This window comes from Microcebus murinus, chromosome 18, assembly GCF_040939455.1.
Source record: "Microcebus murinus isolate Inina chromosome 18, M.murinus_Inina_mat1.0, whole genome shotgun sequence".
Classification (NCBI taxonomy): domain Eukaryota; kingdom Metazoa; phylum Chordata; class Mammalia; order Primates; family Cheirogaleidae; genus Microcebus; species Microcebus murinus.
The window spans coordinates 44974786-44999474 of NC_134121.1; the positions used below are offsets into that span (position 1 = coordinate 44974786).

The following is a 24689-nucleotide window of genomic DNA, read 5'->3' on the forward strand; positions in this document are numbered from 1 at the left end:
CCAGGTACTCCTCGGATCACTTCGCATCACATTAGCCCCTGAGATAGATACCATTATTATTTTGGCTCTGAAGTTGAGGATACTGAGGCCCAGGAGTGGACGGATGTGTGCGGAGGAGAGGGCAGGGGCTGCTGCGTGAGTGAGCAGGTGGCTGTAGGCATTAGAGGGTGAGCAGTGGGCAAGTGGGTGAGTCCCCTTTCCTCAACCCCAGCAGCAAAGAACAGCGCAGCAGATACCGGGAGGGCTGGACCAGAGGTTCAGTCTGGGAGTTGTTCTAGCACAGTCCATCAACCAGAGCGAATGGGTCGGCAGCCCCGCCCCCGCCTGTGGTGCCTGAGCTGGCTGGGAAAGGCAGCAAATGTCATGATGACGCTTCCCCTCGTTCCTCAAACATTACCCACACCAGTGCTCCTCAAATGTAACATGCCCGTGAATCACCCGGGGCTTGTGTAAGGCTGGTGTGGTGCCAGATTCTGAATCTCTAGCAAGTTTCCTGCCGATGTGATGCCACTGGTCTTCAGACCACACTTGGAGTAGTAAGAGATCACATAAGACACATTTTTAGCTGGGGTGCTTAGTGTTGGAAAGATATCAGGAGCTGTCTGACATAGGGTCAGATGACTTTCAAGAAGTGCACCAAGGGGTGTTGGAACAACTAGATATTCGTGTGTGAAGGGACTCAATCCCTTCACGCCATATTCAAAAATCAATTTAAGAAAATATCATAGGCCTAAACATATAGCAAGTTGGTAAAGCTACTAGAAGAAAATAGGAGAAAGTCTTTTCAGTCTTGAGGTAGACAAAGATTTCTTAGAAAGTTTACAAAAAGCATGGATCCTAAAAACAGTTGAGACATGGAGTTAATCAAGATGTAAAACTTCTGCTCAGGAAAGAAACACTGTTAAGAAAATAGATAGGCAAACCACAGACTGGGAAGAAATATTCATAAAATTTATATCTGCATAATATAAAATAAATGAAAAAATAAAGACACAGATATGCTAAAAGAAAATAAATGAAGCCTGGCACAGTGGCTCACTCATACTTGTAATGCTAACACTTTGGGAGGCCAAGGTAGGATGATAGCTAGAGGCCAGGAGTTTGAGACCAGTCTGAGCAACATAGCAAGACCTTGTCTCTACAAAAAGTTAAAAATTAGCCAGGCATAGTGGTGCACACCAATACTCCCAGCTACTCTGGAGGCTTGAGCCCAGCAATTTGAAGAAATTGCTGTGAGCTATGATGACACCACTGCACTTTTATTTTAGACAGAGTCTCACTTTGTTGCCTAGGCTAAAGTGAGTGCCATGGCATCAGCCTAGCTCATAGCAACCTCAGTCTCCTGGGCTCAAGCTATCCTACTGCCTCAGCCTCCCAAGTAGCTAGGACTACAGGCTTGTGCCACCATGCCTGGCTACTTTTTTGTTTATATATTTTTAGTTAGCCAATTAATTTCTTTCTATTTTAAGTAGAGACGGGGTCTCACTCAGGCTGGTTTTGAACTCCTGACCTCGAGCAATACGCCCGCCTCAGCCTCCCAGAGTGCTAGGATTACAGGCATGAGCCAGCAAGCCGGGCCTGACACCACTGCACTTTAGCCTAGCAACAGAATGAGACCCTGTCTCAAAAAAAAAAAAAGAAAAAGAAAAAAAGAATTTAAAAAGTCTTACTATAGAAACACTAATTAATAAAGCTGGAGTGACTGCATTATTATAAGGCAAAGTAGACCTCAAAACACAGAATATTACCAGGGATAAAAGGGGACATTTCATAATGATTAAGGAATCAGTTAATCAAAAAGGCATATCTTGGCCAGTCGCGGTGGCTCGCGCCTATAATCCTAGCACTCTGGGGGGCCGAGGCAGGAGGATCACTCAAGGTCAGGAGTTCGAAACCAGCCTGAGCAAGAGCGAGACCCCGTCTCTACTAAAAATAGAAAGAAATTAATTGGCCAACTAAAAATATATAGAAAAAATTAGCCGGGCATGGTGATGGTGGCGCATGCCTGTAGTCTCAGCTACTTGGGAGGCTGAAGCAGGAGGATTGCTTGAGCCCAGGAGTTTGAGGTTGCTGTGAGCTAGGCTGACGCCACAGCACTCTAGCCTGGGCAACAAAGCGAGACTCTGTCTCAAAAAAAAAAAGACATGTCTTATGTCTTTGTGTCTTATGTGTATGAAACTTACATGTGAACCTTAGATGTGTATGAAGCTAATAATCAAACCTCAAGGTGCCTACCAACACCAGAGTCCTTTAATATCACTCTACATGTGATAGCCAATATGAGTAAATGAGAAAAAGAAATAACATTATTATAAAGAAAGAGGCAGCACAGGTGATACATGGGTATACCTAGAAACCTGAGAGAATTGACTAAAAAGCCAATAGAAATGAGGAGGAAATCAAATAAGTGGCAGAATACATAATTGATATTAAAAATTCATGACTTTCCTATGAATAAAAATAAAGCATAATGAGGCCGGGCGTGGTGGCTCATGCCTGTAATCCTGGCACTCTGGAAGGCCGAAGTGGGAGGATTGCTCAAGGTCAGGAGTTCAAGAATAGCTTGAGCAAAAGTGAGACCTCATCTCTACTAAAAATAGAAAGAAATTAGCTGGACAACTAAAAATATATTTAGAAAAAATTAGCTGGACATGGTGGCGCATGCCAGTAGTCCCAGCTACTTGGGAGGCTGAGACAGAAGGATTGCTGCACAGAAGGCTACAGCACTGTACCCTGGGCATGAGAGCCACAGTGAGAGCAAGACTCTGCCTCATAAATAAATAAATAAATAAAGCATAATGAAAGGAAAAATTTCAAACTAAAATAGCAAGCAAAATATTAAATATCAAGTTATAAACTTAATAAGAAAAGTGAAGGAGCTATTGATATACAGGTGGAAAAGCCTTTAAAATGCTATGGAAGGAAAAAACATGTTTCAAATGGAGAAGGAACAGGACAGTTCAATACTGTAAATATGTTCGTTCATTCCCAAATAATCTCCAACCCAATGCAATTCCAATTAAAATAAAAGGATTTTCAGCCGGGCGTGGTGGCTCACGCCTGTAATCCTAGCTCTTTGGGAGGCTGATGCGGGCGGATTGCTCAAGGTCAGGAGTTTGAAAAGGATTTTCTAAGGGAATTTATTAAATGATACTAAAATTCATCAGGAAAAATAAACATTTGGTGAATAAGAGGAAAATTCTTAAAAAGGAGACTTATGGGACCAGGGAGGTGGGATGTAAGGTGCCACTAGCCCTTTCATAGAAGAAACATCTCAGATATGAAAACAAGTTTTAAAGTTTAGTGCCAAAGAGGCAGTCAACAGCTAGACAAATAGAACAGAATTGAAAGTACAGAAATAGTCCTTATGTATATGGTCTTTTAATTTTTGAAAAAGGTGACATGTTCAATAAGTGGGAGGAAAGAAATTACTTTTTTTTTTTTTTTAAGAAACAGGGTCTCATTCTGTTGCCTAGGCTAGAGTGAAGTGACATCTTCATAGCTCACCACAACTTCAAACTCCTGGGCTCAAGTCATCTTTCTGCCTCAGCCTCCCAAGTAGCTGGGACTATAGGCATGCGCCACCATGTCCAGCTAATTTTTCTTTTTCTTTTTTCTTTCTTGTAAAGATGGAGTCTTGCTCTTGCTCAGGCTGGTCTTAAACTCCTGGCTTCAAGCAGTCCTCCCTCCTCAGCCTACCAGAGTGTCTGGCCTAGGAATTACTTTAAAAAAAAAAAAGGGTGTGGGGACAATTACAACTAGCTACTTTTGCGGGGGGAAGGAAGAGAAAATTGGGGCCAGGTGTGGTGGCACATGCCTATAATCCCAACACTTGGGGAAGCTGAGGCAGGAGGATCACTTGAGCCAGGAGGGGTTTGAGATCAGCCGGAGAAACACAGCCAGATCCTGTCTTCACACAAAGTAAAAAAATTAGCTGAGCATGGTGGCACATGCCTGTAGTCCCAGCTACTCAGGAGGCTAAGCCAGAAGAATCCCCCGAGTGCAAGAATTGGAGGCTTCAGTAAGCTACAATTGAGCCACTGCACTCCAGCCTGGGCAACAGAGTGAGACTCTGTCTCTAAAAAATAAATAAATAAATAAATATAGAAAGAAAGAAAGCTGGATCTACCTTACTCCTCATATCAAAATACTTTCCCAATAGATTTATTTTTATCATTCTTGTCGTGAGAGAAAACCATTTCTAAGCAAAATCCAAACCCAAATCTATAAAGAAAAAGGTAGGTATGTATGACTACATAAAATGTAACCACTGTTACAGACAAAAATATTATTTGCAGCATGATATGATGTCATATGCAATATGATAAATTTCTTAATGTACAAGAGTTTACACTAATCAATAAGAAAAGATGAAAAATAAAAAATGGTCAAGAAAATACAGTCTGCTACAAAAGAAATACATATAGTCAATAAATGTACAAAAAGATGCACAACCTCACTCAAAATCAAAGAACTCTATACCCAAATAGAAAGTGATGTCCTTATCACTGACTAAGACAAAAATGTTTAAGTTTGTTGACATCCAGTGCTGTCAAGTATGTGGGGAAATAAACATGTTTACAGAGTTGGAAGGAATATGAGTTGGTGCAAACTTTCTGCAAGATGATTTAGCTATATTCACTAAAATGTTATATGTACATGTCCTTTAGGCCAGGGGATATTTGAGCAAGCAGGTTGGAAAGAAAGATAAGCACAGAGGGAGAGAGAAAGAAAGAAAGAGAAAGAGATGTTTGGGCGAGAGAGTTCAGAGCAGGACAGAGCAGGTGATGAGAGGGCAGAGCTGGCCAAGACAGCTGGAAGCCCGGGACAGAAGTCACCTCACCCAGCCAGGGCTTGGGCAAGGTGCTCTGTCCGGAGCAGCTGCGGGAGGAGGGAGACAAGCTCAGTGCCAGAGGAATGCATAACTCCGGGGGGCCATCTGCACAGGGAGCCTCAAGCTTAGGAAGCACTCTCTGGAAAAAATAGAATGCCAACGATCCTTGAAGAGGTGACAGAGAGAATCTGCTCAGGCTACAGGTGTGTAGCGTCATGCACTTTGGCATTCAGCCCAGACACGGAAGGGAACAAAGGAATCGTTCCAAGAACAGAAATGGGCACACTGGCAGGCACGCGTCGGGAGGGCACTGGGGAAAGGGCAGGCTCAGGTCTGCTCACATCTCAATGAGAAAAAGGGAAATTACTGTACATTTTTCCAGATTTCTGATAATTTTTCCTATCATTTGTGGCTTTTGTTACCCTATTTCTCTTTTTAGAGAAATAGTTTAGTACCGTGGAATAGAATGTGTACAAAGGAAAGTGTGTAAAACAAGACAACTTCACAAAATAATGAAAAGAGAACACCTGTGTAACCACCACCCTGATGAAGATATAAACCTTGCCGGCCCCCAGAAGCCCCCGAGAGCCCCTAATAGATCACAATACCCCCCCATGAAAGTAACCACTACCCTTTTATAGTCATCACTTCTGTGCTTTGCATTATGGTTTCAACATCTAAGTATCTATATGTATATCTCACGATACAACACCCTTTCATTTGGTCTAGGTTTTTTTTTTTTTTTTTTTTGAGACAGAGTATCGTTCTATTGCCAAGGCTAGAGTACAGTGGCGTCATCACAGCTCACAGCAACCTCAAACTCCGGGGCTCAAGCAATCCTCTTGCCTCAGCCTTCCTAGCAGCTGGGACTACAGGCATGTGCCACAGTACCCAGCTGTTGTTTTTTGCTTTTTTTTTCTATATTTAGTAGAGATGGGGGTCTTGATCTTGCTCAGGCTGGTGTCGAATTCCTGAGCTCAGAAGGCAATCCTCCTGTCTTGGCCTCCGAGATTGCCAGGATCACAGGCGTGAGCCACCGTGCCTGGCCCTGCTTTCATTTTTTATACTTCCCAGTTCTCTGCCAAAATGTCAAGCTTGGCTTGTACCTCCTTAAACACAGTAAAAATAGTTAGGTGAAGGCATCCCTGCATTTTGCAGTGTCTGGAGTCCCCGCTGGTCTGTTTCTGTTGTCCACTGTCTCTGTATGTTCTTGCTTATGGGGTCTTGCCCCCTCATATATTTGGTTATCTTTGGTTGTATAAGGGTTAGATTTGAGAAAACTATTTGTAAAACCAATTTGAGGTTTAGGCTTATGCTATTTTCCTCCAGAAAGGGTTTTTCACTGGTATCTTTAAAGTAGCTAAGAGTAGGGATGGGGAGGGCCCTATCAGACAAGAACCACTTTTAGTTCAAGTTCAAAGCTTGAAGGTTCCCAGGACACCTAAATATCAGGAAGCTGAGTGAAAGCCCACTGTGGCCTGGTTTATTTCCCAACATACAGCGCCTTGGGGTCCCAGCCTAGTGTGATAAAAAAATATGCCAAATTCCATTCCCCACCCTTGGAGGGCCCTTGACTCCTAGGGCATCCTCGTAGCTACTTCTGAATCAGTAAATGCTCCCAAGGACAAAAGCACCTCTCACACTGAGGTCATCTTTCTGGGTTCCTGTCTACTTGCAGACCCCGGCCTGGGAACCTCGTATGCTCTTGTAAGCTCTTCGCTGCTTTTTCTTCTTAATAAACTTTACATTTTGGAATAATTTTAGATTTATAGAAAAGTTGCAAAGACGGTACGGAGAGTCCCTGAATATCCTTCACTCTGTTTCCCCTAAGGTGACATCCTACATAACCATGATACATTTTTCAAAACTAAGAAATTAACATGGGTACATTGCTATTAACTAAACTGCAGACTTTATAAATATTCCACTAGCTTTTCCACTAATATCTTTTCTCTGTTCTGTGATCCAATCAAAGATACTGCATTGCAGTTAGCCTTCGATGGTTTTGAGAAAAATTTTAAAATACGTATCTGTTTCACCAGCTTCTAAGGGAAGCCAAGGCTAATTGCCCATTAGAGCCCTTCCCCACCATTTTCTTGTCATTCTTAGAAGTAAAAAGTCCTTATAACAGTGCCCATTAACAACTTGAAAGGCAGTCTTCAGGTTTGTTTCAGGGGAGGAAGTTGAAAAATTGAGTTTGCAACTGGCTGGGGATGGGAGGGCTGTGGGTAGAATGGAGAATGGAGTGTATGAGAGAAAAATTAAAACTTTGTGGAGGGCTATGTTACCACAACAAACAGACTGCAAGATTTCTGCGGCTAAACACAGAGAAGTCTCTGTCTTGCGCACGCCAAGTCTGCTGCAGGCTTGGTGGCTGTCTAGGGCAGCTGTCTCCCAGGTGGGGGCTCAGGAGTCCAAGTCTCCTTGTCTGTGGCTCACTCCTCTTTGAGGAGAACACATCTCCCCTCTCCTGAGGTCTCCTTCCACGAGAGCCCTGCTGGTATAACATGCTCGGTCTCTCTCCACGCCTTTGCTGATTTGAGTGATGAATGTGGAAGGAGGAACAAGGCGTGTGTCACCCAGCCCTTTCCTTCCCTCTCCCTGGGGAGCTGGTCCACCTGCAGAGAGTCTGTGTTCTGCCTGCTACACCACACCTTCCTTACCTTGAACGTCACAGGGACAACCCCAGCCCAGGGTTGGGGGAAGGGGACTGCCATTTTACAGCACTGCCTATGACTGCATAAAGTCTACCTAATTCTGGGGTTCAGTATTAGGAAGCCTACTCTCCCATATCCAAACCCTTGTTGCGACACCCGCAAAACCACAATTATACAAAAGTACACTTGTTTGTTCTGTAGATTTATTCATCATCTAAGGCAGTGGTTCTCAACCCAGAATATTTTTGCCTCCCAAAGGGACATTTGACAACAGCCTGGAGACATTTTAGATTGTCACAGCTGGGGAGAGAGAGACTCCTACTCTAGCATCTAGCAGGTAGCAGCTAGAGGTGCTGCTAAACACCCTATAAAGCTCAGGGCAGCCCCCAACAACAGAGAATTATCTGACCCAAAATGTCCATAGTGCTGAGGGTGAGGAACCCTGCTCTAAGGGGACAAATTACCATCTCAGACCAGCTGAAGTGACTTAGTCTCAGCAAGTCCAAACCAGAGAGGAACTGGACCAGGATGACCATCTGAGACCAAGCACCTCAGTCCCCTCATCCCTGCCACTGTGCCCCCAGGCCCCGCCGACCCGCTCTGGAGCACACAGAGCCCTTCCCAAGGATGTGACGAGGCTGCCGCCAGCCCTCCAGCCCTCTGGCCCTGTTGCCCTTCCCAGGCATGGTGATCCGGGTGTGAAGCAGGCCACTAGGGTCCTCTCCTCTCAGATCCCCAAACCCGCCATGCTGGTGTATCCCTTGGCCCCATCCATGCCAGGGTGTGGCCTGCGGGTAGAACCAGGTACAGGGCCCAGACCAGCACCTCCCTGATGCCCCCTCTCCAACTCTCCACTTCCCGGCCTGGCAGATCTGTTTCCAACAACGTCCTCAAGCCCGGCTCCTGGGCTGGGTGTGGGGCTGGTGGGGTACAGGGGGAGGACGTTCCCATTAGACTCTACACACTATATAAATAAACATTTAGTAACACCTCCCTTACTCTCCTGAAATGACAATCATAAATAACATGCCTTCTCATGCACTTAATTTTTTAAAATCTCAATATAATGCCTAAGCTGTACTAGGAAGAAAAAATAGAAGGAAACCAATTTATAACCAAATAACACATATTTCAATATGCCAGTGCTCAGGGCCCATGACACTAGAAAACATAATGAAGTGCCAGATGCTTGTCCCCACTTATAATAATTTTATTTAAATCCAATAGGATTTAAGAAAAGTAGAAGATTGGAAATTATTCTGTATAAGGACAAAAATAAATAAAAGAGCAGAGATAAACTGTCAAATGCAACAATAAATATTATTTTTATCTCTGTGGGGTTTTTTTTGTTTGAGGAGGTTGTTGGCTGGTTGTTTTTTTTTTTTTTTTTTTGAGACAGAGTCTCACTTTTGTTGCCCAGGCTAGAGTGAGTGCCGTGGTGTCAGCCTAGCTCACAGCAACCTCAAACTCCTGGGCTTGAGTGATCCTTCTGCCTCAGCCTCCCGAGTAGCTGGGACTACAGGCATGCGCCACCATGCCCGGCTAATTTTTTTTTATATATATATATCAGTTGGCCAATTAATTTCTTTGTATTTATAGTAGAGACGGGGTCTCGCTCTTGCTCAGGCTGGTTTTGAACTCCTGACCTTGAGCAATCCGCCCGCCTCGGCCTCCCAAGAGCTAGGATTACAGGCGTGAGCCACAGCGCCCGGCCTGGCTGGTTGTTTTGAAACAGAGTCTCAACGACTCTGAGTGCAGTGGCATCATCCTAGCTCACTGCAACCTCGAACTCCTGGGCTCAAGTGATCCTCCTGCCTCAGCTTCCGGAGAAGCTGGGACTACAGGCACACACCACAATGCCCAGCTAATTTTTCTTTTCCTTTTTTTTTTTTTTTTTTTAGTAGAGACTGGGTCTCTCAGAGTGCCAGGATTGCAAGTGTGAGCCATTGTGCCCAGCCAATCTGTGTTTTTTTAAACTGCAAAAACGGATTCTCTTTTGTAGTCTGTACATGCAAAACAAAAGGAAGTCAGGTTCTGGGCTGAGATCATGGTACCAGGGTTTTCACCAACATGAACAGCTGCTCCTGCCCATTAAATGGCAGCAGAGCTCCCCAATCATCGTGAAACCAAAGCACATCCCCCCACACTAACTCACACACACACAACTTCCCTTCCCAGAACCAGAGTTAATGCTTTAAATATTAACCTGCCAAGTGGGTAGCATTCCATCTGTACATTTGGAAGAATACATGCCAAAATATTAAAGGTGATTTTCCAAGGCAGAAGGAGAATTACAGGAAACATTCTCATCCTTATTTTACTTTTTTAGAGACAGGCAGTGGGCAATCTTGCTATATTGCCCAGGTTGGTCTCGAACTCCTGCCCTCCAGCCATCCTCCGGCCTCAGCCTCCTGAATAGCTGGGAGTACAGGCGTGAGCCACACCACCGGGCTTTTTACATTTCTGTATGGTGTAAAATTTTGCTTACAGCCTATTTGAACTTTGCAATCAGAAAAAAAAAATGACAGCTATTTTGGAAACTGATGAGTCAGGGCTCCGTCTAGCGTGCGTGTTTTCCTGTTCCTCTCAAGGAGGACTCAAATCTGCTGTGGGGAAACCACTAATTCGCTTTTTCAGACTCAGCGGGTTTCAAGTCCAGCCTTGCTGGGCGGCTCAGCCCTGCTTCGTTCAGCTCTGCCTGCACCGCCTCCCTGTGGCCAAGGGCGGTACGACGCCCTCTGGAGTCGGCCAGGGTGGGGCAATGGGCCCTGCCACAGGGGCCCTAAGCTCTCTCTGTACCACCGACCACGTGGCAGTGCGGTGAAGCTTATGGAGCCCCCGCTCAGAATAATGGCCCAGAAATACATAAAATAAAACACATATGCTTAAAAGCAGTAACAGCGAAATGGTTATCAAACTATTAAATATTTATGGTTGTGCAATATAGTAATAAACGTGCTTCGTTATTAGTGCTTTAAATAACCAGCTCTAGTGGCAGGTCTACTAACCAATGATTTTCCAAGCAGTGAGGAGTATACACAGTGTTTGGAGATATGGGAAATCACTTGATATGGTTGTTTGTTTTGCTTGTTTGTTTGTTTGTTTGTTTGTTTGTTTAAGAGACAGGGTCTCCCTGTGTCGCCCAGGCTGGAGTGCAATGGGGTGATCATAGCTCACTGTAGCCTCCAACTCCTGGGCTCAAAGCGATCCTCCTGCCTCAGCCTCCAGAGTAGCTGACAGTACAGGCGCGCGCCAATTTCTTTTACCTTAAATTTTTTTCTTTTTTCTTTTTGTAGAGATGGGGGTGGCTCTCAAGCGATCCTCCCTTCTCGGCCTTCCAAAACCCTGGGATTACAGGCGTGAGCCACTGCACCCGGATTTGGGATTTTTGCTGGTAAGAAAGTTACAGGTACTGCTAACACTACACTCCTAACGGGAAAAGCTAAATATAACAGGTTTGTCAAAGTCAATATGTTAATTTCTTCTCATCCAAATTCATGGACTCCCTGAGTTCTACTCACAGAGCTTGTGGGGTGCATGGCCCACAGGTTGAGGCCCCTGGAAGGGGCGGAGGTGGGGAGAGGTTGGCATGGGTTCTCGGGCCCAGGAGGTCAGCAGCAGCGCTGAGCACTCAGTATACGGAAGGCAGAGGCCAGGCGTGCAGAGGGGGACCCGCACGGCCCCTCCCATCCCTTCCGCATCCTCCTGGAGGAAACTAAAGCCCTGCGTGGCCGGGAGGGGAGCTCACACTTCCTGACGTCTCCTCCCGAGGTGTCCGGCGCCCACCATGCGGCCCCTGGTCCTGCTGTGGGGCTGCCTGGTGCTCCCAGGTGAGATGGGGAGGGCGTCGTGGGAGGGATGTGGGGCTCACACCCAACCTTGCCTTTGGGTCTGCAGAGGAAGGACCTCTGGGGCCATCATTTCCTTTCCCCAATGTGCATGTAGCTGTGACCATCCCCAGCGCCCGGTCGTTCCAGGCTTCACCCCACCCCACACACCCTCAGCCTCAGGTCTCATAGGGAGTCCTTGCTGTTTCTGAACCCCACCGCCAGGTTTTGTCCGCCTGTGGGTTCCGATTCCTTTATGGCCGTGTGGCTGCCAGAGTAGCTTTACCTCTCTAACCTCCATTCCCTGCCCTGCACCACGCCTGGAGGCACACAAGACAGCCCCCACTCCCAATCTGGTTGCCCAGCAGGCATCTATTGAATCTCTTTCTCTACCTTTGAACACTTAAAATCAGGCTGTGTTTTAGAACTGATTGTCAGTTGTTCAATTGGCCATGTTGTTTCTTAGTGGTATATACGATTATGGTATGTCTTATATATGATGGCATCTTAAATTCAGTGACATAGGGCATCATTATCTATAAATGAGAAAACTTAGAGGCCCAAAAAGTCAAGCATCTTCCCCCCGGGTCTTAGAGCTAAGTGGCAGTGCCGAGATTCAAACTCCCCCCACCTCACCCCTGCCCTGCAACCCTTCAATGTGCCAGGGTTAGGGAAACAGGAACAGGGCTGCCCCGAGGTTTCCTAGGGGGGAGGGGAGTGCTGGCTCTTACAGGGCTGTCCCCAGAAGGAGTTTCGAAGGAAAGCCTTCCTTCTTCCCCACAAAATGGAAGCTTCTGGTCTTGACCCTGATACTTGGGTCCTGGGGATTCCAACCTCCAGCCCTGCTGTGGTTTCAGGTTATGAAGCCCTGCAGGGCCCAAAGGAGATCAGCGGGTTTGAAGGTGACACAGTGTCCCTGCAGTGCACCTACTCGGAAGAGCTGAGGGCCTATAAGAAGTACTGGTGCCGGCAGGCCGGGTTCCTACTCCTCCGCTGCTCCGGCATTATCTACGCGGGAGAAGAAGGCCAGGAGACGACGCAAGGCAGGGTGTCCATCCTAGACCGCCCCCAGGAGCTAGCCCTCACCGTGACCCTGCGGAACCTCACCCTGCAGGACGCCGGGAAGTACTGGTGTGGGGTAAAAAAACTGGGCTTCGATGAGTCTTTCCTGGTGTCTCTGTTAGTCTTTCAAGGTAACAAATGCCTCTCCTTCCCCTGGCTGTGGGCCAGGAGGTGCGGAGGGAAGAGGGCGGGGCCGTCAGACCTAATCTTGGCACTGACCTTGAGGGGCCTCTCGATGACTCGGGTCAAGTGTGGAGCAGTGTCAGGACATTGGCGGGGCCGTTTGAGTCTCACGAGTTCTTTCACTCTTGCTGCCCAAGGTCAGGCCACTAGTAGAAGGCAGAGCAGGGTGGAACCCACATCTGTCCAGGACTATGGTCAGGGTCCTTTCCTCTCTGCCCAGATGTGCCAGAGGGAAATTGCCGTGGGTTGGGGACAAGATGGACATCTCAGGGAATACAGAAGACTCACTGCCTGAGGCCCCTGAGGCTGGGCCAACCATTGCATTATCCCTACCCAGCCCACAGCATCACGTAAGCGCTGGCCACGCTGGCCTCTCCCTGCTTGTGGCCCCAGCTCCCCTTCTTTGCCCTCCTTGTCCCCAGATCTTGAAGTCCAGGGACAGGTTCTGGGGTGCCTGGCAACCAGCCTCTGGGTAGGATGCCTGAGGGAGGGTCTTGCTGAGCTCAGGGACACTAGAGACAGGGGATAAAGCACCTGTCTGAGTGCCTGGAAACCCACCTGGACCTGCTGAGCTAAGGCGAAAGAAGCCAGGGAGAGCCCAGGGGAGTGGGAGCCCCAGCTGCTGGTCAGTGAGGGCCAGATAGGTCTTTATAGCCCCATTTCACAGATGGCAACTGAGGCTCTGAGAGACTAAGTGATTTGTCCAAGTGATTTGTCCTCATGACAGGAATCGGCAGAGCCAAGATTCAAATGCAGGTCATTGCTGGCTTTGGTGTCTGCTCTTTCCCTCTCCTGGCCTCATAGCTGGGACTTATCCCAAACCCAGGCCACATCCCCGTCATCATGGGTCTTTATTTTAATTCAGGGAAACAAAGTTAAACTCACCAAATAATAACAGTAGCATCAAACCACATTGAATCTGTTCTCCATTATTTACAAGATTCTCTGATCTCTTCCAATCTTACCAGTATTCCCATGTCATTTTTACCTAGTTATGATCAATTTTACCTATATTTGAGGCTCTCCTGTGTTTTATACTTACCCTCATTAATAATTATTTATTTGTGCATGATATATGCATTATCCCCCTGTGTCAGATCTTGTCGGCCTCTGATGACAGTTGGGATGTTGAAAATGAAGAAGACTGGCAGAGGTGTGCTGGTCAATGTTTAGCAACAGGAGAGGGTGCTCTAATTTCCAGTGTTTGCCAATTTCTGTGGTGTAAATGCTCCTGCCATGGCCAATTTCCAGCCATCGACAGTTTAACAGCTGTCTCGCAAAATTCCTGAACAGTTAACAGTTCGCTCTTGGGAGCCATCGTGAGCCATCTCCAGCACCCCACTGAGTGTAGTGAAACGTTAGAAGAGTTTCTGGGAGGGTCAGAGCTAGGCAAATGTGATTTCTTTTATTCATCTTCGCCTTGGAGGCCCTAGGCAATGAAATATGACACGATAAAGAAGTATAAATATTGGAAAGGAAAAAATAAATACTCTTTATTTGCAAAAGATTTGGATCATCTACTTAGAAAAATCCAAGAATAAACTGACATAGTATTACAGATTGAGTATCCCTAATCCCAAAATCCAAACTGCTCCAAAATCTGAAGCTTTTTGAGCACCAACATGACGTCCAATGGAAATGTCCCTTGGAGCATTTCAGACTTCAGATTTCTGGATTAGGGTTGCTGAACCAGCAAATGCAATGCAAATATTCCAAAATTTAAAACAAAATATTGAAATCCAAATCATGTCTGGTCCCAAGCATTTTGGATAAGGGACACTCAGCCTATAGAATAGAGAATGAGGAGGCCACAGATGGACACCAGGGAGTGGGAGGCTCAGCAGCTCCTGGGGGACTGGTCACACCAGGTTTCTACCCACTGTGCTGGGCACGGAGGATCGGCGTTTGGTCCTTGAGGAGTCCCAGCCTAGTGGGAAGACCCCCTAAACCAGTAACTGTGGTGTAATTGCACAGTAGCAGTGACGGAGGCACACACAGGGTACTGGGTATTGTGGGTGCCCAAAGGAAAGAGGGACTTGCTCCTTCTGGGGAAGGCATTAGGGAGGAGTTGACTTTTGAGCTGGTGCTAAAGGTGGGAAAGAAGTGTGTTAGGCAGAGATAGAAAGGTGAGGGAGGCGTCACACGCTAAGGAGCAGCATGTCAGAGGCAGGGGGTGGTCAGCAGGCTCGCTTAACAGGACAACCCTGCACCGAGCCCCTGCTGGGGAAGAGGTGAGGCTCACAAGGTGGTTTGAAGTCTGAGTTTAAAAGGCCTAGAGTCCGGGCGCGGTGGCTCACGCCTGTAATCCTAGCACTCTGGGAGGCCGAGGCGGGCAGATTGCTCGAGGTCAGGAGTTCGAAACCAGCCTAAGCAAGAGCAAGAGCCCCGTCTCTACTATAACTAGAAAGAAATGAATTGGCCAACTAAAAATATATAGAAAAAAATTAGCCGGGCGTGGTGGTGCATGCCTGTAGTCCCAGCTACTCAGGAGGCTGAGGCAGCAGGATTGCTTGAGCCCAGGAGTTTGAGGTTGCTGTGAGCTAGACTGACGCCACAGCACTCACTCTAGCCTGGGCAACAAAGCGAGACTCTGTCTCAAAAAAAAAAAAAAACAGCCTTGAAAGGCGTGCTAAAAAGTGTGAACTTCGGTGTATAGGCAATGGGGCCACCAACTGTTTTGAAGCAGGGAGGGCGGAGGATGTGATGGGACTCAATATAGACCTGAGAGACCAAGTGGCACCAGTGAAGGGTGGCATGGAAGGGCAGGCTGAGGGGCCAGGGAGAGGGTGGGGTGATGGTGCTGTCAGAGCTGAGGGTCTAAGCTAAGCAGGAGGCCAAGGGGGCTGCAGGAGGGGCAGACCCCGATCAGCAGGAATCAGCCCTGGTTGGCGGAGGTGAGAGGATGGCAGTGGTCCTCGCTGAGGTCGGGGGTGGGAAAGCAGCTGGCTGCTCCCAAGGAAGGAAAAGGGGTGCAGAGCAGTGACCCGTGCAGCCCCTGAGAGCAGCCTGTCCCTTTCCTCTAGGGCCCTGTTGTCCTCCCTCCCCCACTCCCTCCTTCCAGCCTCTTGCTACAAGGAGCCCGAAGCCCAAGGCAAAAGCTTGGCAAACGCAGCCCCCAGAACCGAGTGAGTGAATGGTTCTTCCGTCCCTCCTGCCCCCCAGGTACAGAAACACCCACTCAGGACCTCCCTGGTGCCAGCTGCTGCGTTTCATGCCTGGGAGCTGCATTTTCCAGCTGTGGAATTGGAGGCTCAGTGGGTTAGGTCACTCGCTCAGTGTCGCACGGGCAGCAGCAGAGCCCGGAAGTGGTCACAGCCTGACCCCAACGACCATGTTCTGTCTGCTCCATCCAGGGTCTGGGGGACAAGCTAGAAGGGCCAGGTCTTGGTCCCCAACCTCTGCACTTTTCCCTGCCACCCTGCCCTGCCTGTCCTCATGGCTGTTGATGGCGGGCAAGGCCCTGGTGGGGCGTGGTGAGGGGGAGCCAGCATTGGATGGCGATAAGAGGGCCCGCCCTTCCGGTGAAGAAGGAGGTGACAATTGGCCAGGACTGGAGGAGGAGGATGGGAAGGTGTGGTCATTGAGTGGTCATTGTAATGGGTCATGGATGTAGGGGTGGGATGTGATTGTACCCCCCACAGAGCGGACAGGCTGTGGCACAGAGAGACTCAACACTGTGCGCAGGTGTGGGTGTGCGTGGTAGATGACGTGCTTGCTCCAGGTGGCTTCATCTGAGCCTGTTTGCTTACTGGGTTGTCCTTTAGCTAGGGTTGTTCTGAGAAATTGGTCTTGGGGAGGCTAGGGGTCAGGGGTCAAGGGTCAGAGGTCTGGGGATGCTAGGATTTTAAGGGTCAGGAAAGGTGCTGAGGCACTGCTTTTGGACTTGTAGCTTCTCCTGGTCGCTACCCGACAGTCACCACAGCCAAGCAGGGGAAGACAGGGGCTCAGGCCTCTCCGGTCACAGGGACCTCCCCGTATGGGCACGCAGGACCCTCCCTGCACACAGGAACCTCTCCTCACGCAGCGACCTCTCCTCACGCAGGGAGCTCCCGCCCAACTATGCAGCTGGACTCCGCCCGGGCAAAGGACACCAGGTCTGTTCCCAGCAGGAGCAGCTCCAAGCCCAGGTGAGCCCGAGGTGACCAAGGTCACCTTTCAGGCCATCACTAAACCATAAGGTGTCTTTGAGCAAATAAGAACCGACACTCCTTCCTTCAAATGGACACACCCTCTTGTCATGGCCACAGCCTGCAGCACAGAGGGAAGATTTCAGTCCCCATTCACCAGACATAGGGGCCCTTGAACAGTGGACAACCTGCACTACAGGACCCAGCAGCCCTGCTGTACCAGATTCAGGCCCATCCAAGGAGAAGGTCCACCACGGCCCTAATCCCCACCAATCTTGCTGCCCCAGCCTCAGGGACGGCCACCCAGTTCAGTAGCTTTTGCCAGTACACTTTGCACTGAGTCCTGTGTCAAGCATGAAAATATGGAATCTAAAAGAGAAAAATGTTTTTCCTTACCCAGCTGCAGTCCCAACCTGAAGGATCGGTGCAGGGGGTTATAACCGCACTCAGTTACTGACATCCAGGCAGCCGCTGGCCGGTTCAGGCCCAGCTAAAAGTGAATCCAATGCTGAAAGTTCAGCAATGGCGGGGAGGGGGGTTCCTTCCAACCAGTTAGGGCTGACCAGGCATCAGGGCCCTGTGCCCTCTCATCTCCCAGGAGAGACAAGGGACAAGGCTGGACTCAGAAGAAGATACCATGTTACCCACGTGCCAGTGATGCCAACCCCCATACAGGCCCTGGAGAACTCCCTGCACACCACCGGGCTTAATCTCCTCATGTGTCGGTCTCCCCCGTGCAAAACACAGGGTCGTGGAATTTAACAGCTAATGCTGACGTAGCGAATGGCGAGTGTCAGGCCCTGGACTAAGCACTTTACATATCCCAACCTGTCTGGTCCTCATGACAGCCATTTTACAGAGAAGGAAATGGACCCCCTGGGAGATTTAGTCACTTGCCCAAGGTCACCTATCTAGAAAGTGGTGGACATAGAGTTTGAAGCCAGGCAGCTCAGCTTCAGGGTCTGTGCTAATTAAATAGCATATGTCAAGCGCCAATGGCAATGAATGCTCTGCCAGCCTTTGCCGCATTGATTTGGGTTCACACTAGGGGTTGGCTTTCTCGGTCTGTGCCTGGGACCCCAAGGGTCATAGCCTTTGGCTTGTCTGATGACAGCCACTAGGCTCCTTTCTTCTCGCCTCCAGGGTGTCCATCCCGCTGGTCCGCATGTTGGCCCCGGTCCTGGTGCTGTTTGGCCTTTTGCTGGCCACGGGCCTGATCGGCCTGGGCAGCCGCATGCTCCGCCGGAGAAAGCAAGGTGAGCGACAGCCGATGGGAGAAGGGTGGGACATGGCTGAGCCAGGGCCTCACTGGGACCCGCAGCCGCCCCCAACCCTGGAAAGACCTTGTGGGCCCCAGCGTGTCTGTCTGAGATACGGGGCATCGGGAGCCCTACTCCTCCTGCTGAGCAGTCGACATCAGGAAGGAGCAATGACGGGGGAGTGGGAGCATGGAGGGGTCCTCGGCTCCTTCCTGTCTGCCGAGCCCAGCAGTCTCTTCTCTCGCTGTCCCTCCCAGTCTCTTCTCTCCCTGTCCCTCCCGGTGAATCCACCTCCCGCCTCTGCAGCGCCAGCTTTTGTAGCGGACTGACTGCAAGGGGGAACGCAGGACTGAACACTTGAACTTGAGCAGGGCAGATATTGTGGCCCCATTCCTGCCACTGCATCTCTAGAGGTGCTCAGTCCTTTTCCCAGGTTTGGGTTCAAATCCCAGCTCTGCCACTTTTTAGCTGTGTGACCTCGGGCAAGTCATCTAATTGCCCTGAGCTTCAGTTTTCTTAAATGATAGATATACATCAAACAGAAATAGCCATATATACAATTTAAATTTTTCTAGTGTGAGCAGACATGGTGGCTCACGCCTATAATCCTAGCACTTTGGGAGGCTGAGGCAGGAGGATTGTTTGAGCCCAGGAGTTTGAGGCTGCAGTGAGCTTTGATGACACCACTGCACTCCAGCCCAGGCAACAGAGCAAGACTTTGTCTCAAAAAAATAAAAATAAAAATAAATAAATAAAATTTTCCAGTAGCCACATAAAAAAAGTAAAAAGAAACTAGTGACCTTAATTTTAATAATATAGTTTATTTAACCCAATATATGCAAAACATCATCATTTCAACATAGAATCAATATGAAAATATTAATGATACTTGTTACACATCCATTTTTTTCAGATTGAGTCTTCAAAGCCTAATATAATTTGAAGTCGTAACATTTCAGTGCCCCATGGCCATATGTGACATGTGGCTCCAGTGCTGGATAGCACAGATTTAAAGGATTGCCTGAAATAACAGCAATAAGAGTTACCTGTCTGCAGCCTGTGTCACTTATATCCTTTAATCTCCTCAACACTGCAGAGTACGCCCATTGTACAGGGGAGGAAACTGAGGCACAGAGCGGTTAAGCAGCTTGCCCTGTGCACTGTGTTTGCACAGCTAGGCAGTGGGGGAGCCAGGAAAGCATCTGCAATGTCGTCCCAGTGAAGGTGGTGGGGGCGGGGAGTCCTGGGCCTTGGAGCAACCCCAAGGAAGAAGTGTCTGCTTTGCCTACCTCCCCAGGTCCCCTCAGAGAAGTTGGAGAGGGAGCAGGCAGAGTGGGAGCACTCCCGGTCACAGCCTCAGAGCTACTTAGCACCTTGCCTCTCAAACTGTGGTCCCCAGCTAACGGCAGTGGCATCCGCTGCTCGCCAGTTAGAAATGCAGACTCTCAGGCCCCACCTACTGAATTAGGATCTGCATTTTAAGAAAATTTCCAGGGGTTCCTGTACACACATTAAGGTTTGAGAAGCAATGACATTAGTACTCAGATTTCTTTCCCCAGCCAGCTTCCGGCCCTCACCAGGTGATCCCCACGTACTGATCGCAGAAGGCTGCGTCATTCCCGAGGGCTGAGCTGTAAGGGCCTCCTCTGCCCGCCCTGCCTGCCAGCTGCCTCTGGGCATGCCCTTCCCCTGGGTGTAGGGAGGCCAGTCCACCTCTCTGGGAGCAGCTACAGGCCACTCCTGGCTACTCCTAGCTTCAAGGTGCTCGTTTTGTGTCTCTTTCAGCCCAACTGGCCGTGGAGACACAGCGGAATGAGAAGGTCTACCCCTCACACTTGGTAAGAACGGGGGCAGCCAGAGCCCAGGCTCAGATCCCCTTGGGGCTGGAAGTCAAGATGCCTGGGCCTGCCTCTGGGTCTTGCTACCTACCTGGTCCTCCATGTCTGACCTAGAGACCAGGCTTGCTCCCCAGCCTGGAGGAATTTGTGTGAGCCCCAAGACCAGCCCTTCGGGGTGTGGGCCCGATGGAGTGCCCATCCTCGCCACCAAGTGCCAGGCAGGGTGTGCACAAGGAGCCATGCGAGCACCCCCACCCCCAGGCCAGCACCTTCCTCCTCCCCTCCCCCTTTAGAATCAGACAGCCTCAAAGCCAGATCCAGAGGAAGCGTTCTATGAGTCTGAAGCAAAAACCCTCTTCACCGCACCCGGGGATCAGGGAGCTGTTAGACACGCACTTTCCCAGGCCCCAGTTCCAACAGAACCCCATAGAGGTAGTTGCTAGTGCTTTTGCAAAAGATGAAACGGAATCCCAGAGAGGGTAAGTTCTTGCCCCAGGTCACACAGGACCCACATTTCTCAACTCCCTGCTCTCCTCTTTCCAGAACACCCTGATGTTTTCTCCGAGCCGTCCAAGGGGGCATGGCTACTCTGGGACCCAAGCTGAGGCTGGCACTCTGGGGACCAGGGGGCAGAGGGAATGGGGGTCCCAGTCCCCATCTTCCTGGAGCAGGGAACCTGCCCCAAGGCTACTCCTGCTGGAGGAGTCCCTGCCCTCCCATGCCAGCACTCTTGCTGAGGGCCTGCACACTCACACCTCAGGAAACAGAACTCCCTCCCCCCTCGCCGGCCCCCTCCCCCATCTGTTTACTGAGATGCCTCCACTCTGATTCTCTTAAATGGGAGGGCAGGAAAGGGGCCTACCATTGCCTTCTTTCCTGGCGCCAGTAAGGACAAAAGACCCAGGCCTGATTCCCCCAGGGAGGGTTTGAGGTGGGAATAGGATCCTGGGCTTAGGAAGCAGCCGATGTTGTCTCAGGAAGCTCAACAAGGCCAAAGGTGGTGGAAGGGACTGAGGGAAAAGTCATGGAGACAGGCGGATGGATGGACAGGGGTCACAATGGCCCCTCCAGAGCCCGCCCTTGGCTGTGCGTCCTGGGGCCTGGGGCTCATGCCACCCAACTCCAGAAGAGGGGCTGGGTATGGGGAGGCCAAGGGCACCTGTACCAGCCACACTGTCCCACGATGCTGCCTCCGTCCACTCTGGGAATGGCTGCCTTGGACTTTTTCCTGCCCATGGCACCTGGCCCTGACCCGACTGAGGCGAGAGGGGACAGGAAATGGCACAGGACCAGTGGGCAGAAGGGCTCTAGGGGACAACCCCTTGTTGGGGAAAGATGGAAGGGCCCCCCCAAGAGGGCCCACACTGGAGCTTAGTGTTCTTTCCCTCCTTGCCCCTCCCTGCCTTGCCCGCCCCCTCCCACGTGTCCTTCTTCTTGCCTGGGCTCAGCCCGGCTCGAGACCATCTCTGCTGCCAAGAACGGGCTGTTCTGACCGCGTCTCTGTTACAGCCGCTCGGGAATGGCCGGGACCCAGAGGACGCTGTGATCCACCTCACAAGGCCCACTGGGCCCCTCGCCAGACCCGAGCCCTCTGCTCTCTTCTACTCGCAGATCCAGGACCCGAGCCAGGTGTGGACAGAAGGGCCTGGGGGTCTGGGGCCACCTAACCTGACTCCACTCTGACAATGCCAGGAAGTTGGGGAGGTTCTTTCCTCAGCAACTGCTCCCCACACTCCACACGCCTGCGCCTGCCCACCCACCCCACTGTAGACACGGCCCAGGCTGTTTTACCCAACAAGCCAGGGTTCTTGGCCTCATAGCCTCTTTTTATCTGGTCCAGAAAATTCCTGCATAGCTTGTTGGGAGTCAGGGCTCAAAGAGCCCTGGGGTGGCAGGATGCCTGCCCACAGCTGCGGCCAGAGCCTGGCCCGAGGCCTCGAGGGTTCTGCCCTGGGAGGGGTGGACTGGGGTTCCGGGGAGGAGAACCTGTTAGGTCCCGTGCCCCTGTGGGTAGACGGAGGCCCGGACTTGTGGGAAAGGCTGGGGTGGACAGTGCGGCTACCTAGAGACCACCCCCAGCCGGTGCTCCCCACCCCCACTGTTGTCTTCACAGACTACGGAGGAAGAGGAACCCCCTTCCCAGGACCTCGAGGGGGACATGATCCCAGTGCCTCCCTTCCACATGTCTGAGGAGGACCTGGGCTTCTCCAAGTTCATCTCCGTGTAGCTGCAGAAGGCCCTCCTGGCTGGGCAGCCGTGGAGCTGAACAGTGGGTCCTGCAGTGGCTCCCACAAGCTCTCTGCCTTTCTCCCCACCCTCCCATGCTGCCCTCCTGCCTGCGCCAGCCTCAGCTAGAAGCATCTGTCAGCCCTGGAGCCCGGAGTGGTGGCCTCACAGTTCCAGCTAGAGACTGGGACTTGCCCACGTGTCCACCCCTGAGCAGCGCACACAGCTGCTGGAGCCTCCCGGGGCCGGGCAAGGCTCAGCAGGTCTGGTCCGAGCTTGTGTCTGCTCCAGGAGACCCCTGGAGCCTGGGTGCCAGCGTCAGCCCCACTGTCCTCCCTTCTCCTCTCTTCCTGGCACCTGACTCGGCACCATGCTCCTGCACCAGCTGGGAACAAGGCGGAACGTGCTGGGGTCAGATCGGATTCTGGACTCTCAAAGCATGGCTATGAACCACCTGCATCCCAGCCCTCAAGGGGCTGTTAAAAATGTAATTTTTGATCCACCAAAGCCATCTCTGAGGCTGGGCCCAGGACTCTGCATTTCTAAAAAGCACCCCAGCAATTCTTACATTCGAGTTTGAAGACCAGCCAGCCTGATGAATGCTCAGACCCTTGCAGCTTAGAGTCTACATGAGTAGGGGTGTGGGGTCCCTCGCTTGCCCCATATACTGTCTGCTCTGTCCACAGCACGGTGACCCGGTTGGGGGCTTCCCTGGCTCCCCGCTGAGTCCTGGCCCAGGCCAGAAGCACAATAGAAGGGAGTGGCTGCCTTTCCATTCGCCCTGCCCTGCCGTGCATTCCTGTCTTTGCAAGAATGGTGGAGGAAACCTCGGCTCCTTCCTTGTCTAGGAAGGGTCACTGCCACTGGGTTTTGGTGGCTGGGGTGAGGGTCTAAAAGGGAGGAGGGAGGGGACAAGGCAGGAACCTGAAGGTGACCCTGAGTCTAGTCCCCTAGAGAAGGGGTGGGAGGTGTGGGTATCATAACAGAGCTACTGGGTTTTTTTCCTTTTGCTATTTTCTTTAAAAAGTGATATGGGGGTTGCTCAGTATGCAAAACTTAGAAAGATGAGGAGAAAAAAAAAGAAGGAAGAAAACAAAGTCACCCATAGTCTCACTCCTCTCCAGGGACAATCATTATTTCACCTCGTTGTATTTCCCTCCACTCTTTTTTTCTCCATATAATTTGCTGGTGTTCTTTTTACAGAATAATTATCTTGTATGTTCAATTTTGCATCTTGCTTTTCCCGCTTAATTATTCCATCATAAGCATTTCTCCGTGTTTTACAAACCTTTTATAAATAAAATGTTCATCAGCTACATAATATTTCATCCTATCAGTGTGCCTCAATTTATTTAACCAATTCTCTATCATGCAATATTTAATCTGTTTCTATTTTTGCTGTTATAAATAACAGTGTAGTGAATCTTTGCCTGGGGCTTTATCTGGATTTTGAGATTTCTTAAAGAAGGGCTTACATGCTTGGAAGTGCCAGGTTGCAGGGAGCGGACATTTTTGAAGTTACTGGTGCCCATTGCCAAACACAGCTTTCTAGAGTGTTACTCACACCAGGGGCTTTCAATCACCTTTTCTCAAAGTCCTCACCAGCCTCTGCACCTGTCCCTGCAGCTCAGTAATGCCCCTGTGGTCAGAGCCTCGAGGGCCCGGGGGGCTGGGTGGAGGTGGAGCCAGTCCAAGCTCACCAGAAGGTGCCAGCCAGTGCCCAGGCCCCAGGGGCAGGGTACACACCTCTTACCTTCTCCTGGAGGGAGAGAGCGCTCAGGCCTGAGCTCTGCGGGCTCTGCCCAGGTTCCAGGCGCTGCATGTGCCAGATGTTGGGGAGGTAGGGAGCAGCGAGTTTCAGGTGGTCTCAGAGAGTCCCTAACAGCGCATTCTAAGCAGATTTTCCCCTTGAAAAGCCCCTCGGCTGGGGAAAAGCCCCAGCACTGGAGGCAAAGAGCCAGGGCTTCCAGGGGACCAGGAGGTGCTCAGCTCCATCATCCCACTTCTACCCCTGCCTGTTCAAAGGCTGCGTCCCAACTAAATAAATTGCCGTCTTTCGTGAGACAGAGCTCTCTCCAAAGCAAACTAGGATTGGCATCCATGGATTCCCAAGTTTCAGTGGACTTAGCAGACACTCATCGTCACTCGTAGACTCTCCCTGTACTCTCACAGTGCTATCGAGATGCCCCAGCAACATGCAACAGGCAGGGGACAAAGACCACTCCCTTACCAGTTGCCACTTTGCAATCCCCAGTTTTGATTGGTTTTATATGTGTACACCAAAATAGTCAGATCTGCATTCTTTGTGCATATGTGCAATTCTATTCAATACCCTTAACAAAAGAACACAATGAGTCACTGTTCACCCATCCTGAGGACAAGGGTTTCTAGTTCAGGGACTTTTGCTGGGAGGAAAAGCTTCAGAAAAAAATGGGAGACTATCAGAGTTTAGTTTTGCCAAATTGGGATAATAAATGTAACAATAATAAACTATAATAAACCATTTAATCTGTTTCCTCAAAAGAAACATTTTAACACCAAACAGGTATATTGATAGGAAAAACGGATGAATTGAGGCCTCATTCTCCACCTCTCCCCTGGCAAAGAATTGGATATCATGATTCTAATCCACTGAGGTCCATTAAGGAGAGATTTCATAAATTCATCCAGAAGGTG

General features: G+C 50.0%; 1 protein-coding gene across 3 annotated transcripts; it reads left to right on the forward strand.

Moving 5' to 3' along the window:
- Positions 1 to 11236: 11236 nt before the first annotated feature.
- On the forward strand, positions 11237 to 23343 carry CD300LG (CD300 molecule like family member g). Of its 3 annotated transcripts, none has more exons than XM_012786646.3 (7): positions 11237 to 11321; positions 12176 to 12511; positions 15587 to 15688; positions 16453 to 16690; positions 17834 to 17946; positions 19735 to 19787; positions 21901 to 23343. In XM_012786646.3, the coding sequence occupies exons 1-7, from the start codon at positions 11279 to 11281 to the stop codon at positions 22012 to 22014; spliced, it is 999 nt and encodes a 332-aa protein (XP_012642100.2). In that variant the 5' UTR covers positions 11237 to 11278; the 3' UTR covers positions 22015 to 23343. The 3 variants fall into 3 exon arrangements, with proteins under 3 accessions (XP_012642100.2, XP_012642099.2, XP_075850725.1); XM_012786645.3 differs by lacking the exon at positions 15587 to 15688 and adding an exon at positions 21297 to 21416; XM_075994610.1 differs by lacking the exon at positions 15587 to 15688 and having other exon boundaries at positions 16606 to 16690.
- The last annotated feature ends 1346 nt before the right edge of the window (positions 23344 to 24689 follow it).

Bases quoted from the DNA above. Each gene is read 5' to 3' on its own strand.
- CD300LG (XM_012786645.3), top strand. From the start codon at position 11,279: ATGCGGCCCCTGGTCCTGCTGTGGGGCTGCCTGGTGCTCCCAG. The intron at 12,512-16,452 runs GTAACAAATGCC...TTGGACTTGTAG, and splicing joins GTCTCTGTTAGTCTTTCAAG to CTTCTCCTGGTCGCTACCCG. The intron at 16,691-17,833 runs GTGAGCCCGAGG...TCTCGCCTCCAG, and splicing joins AGGAGCAGCTCCAAGCCCAG to GGTGTCCATCCCGCTGGTCC.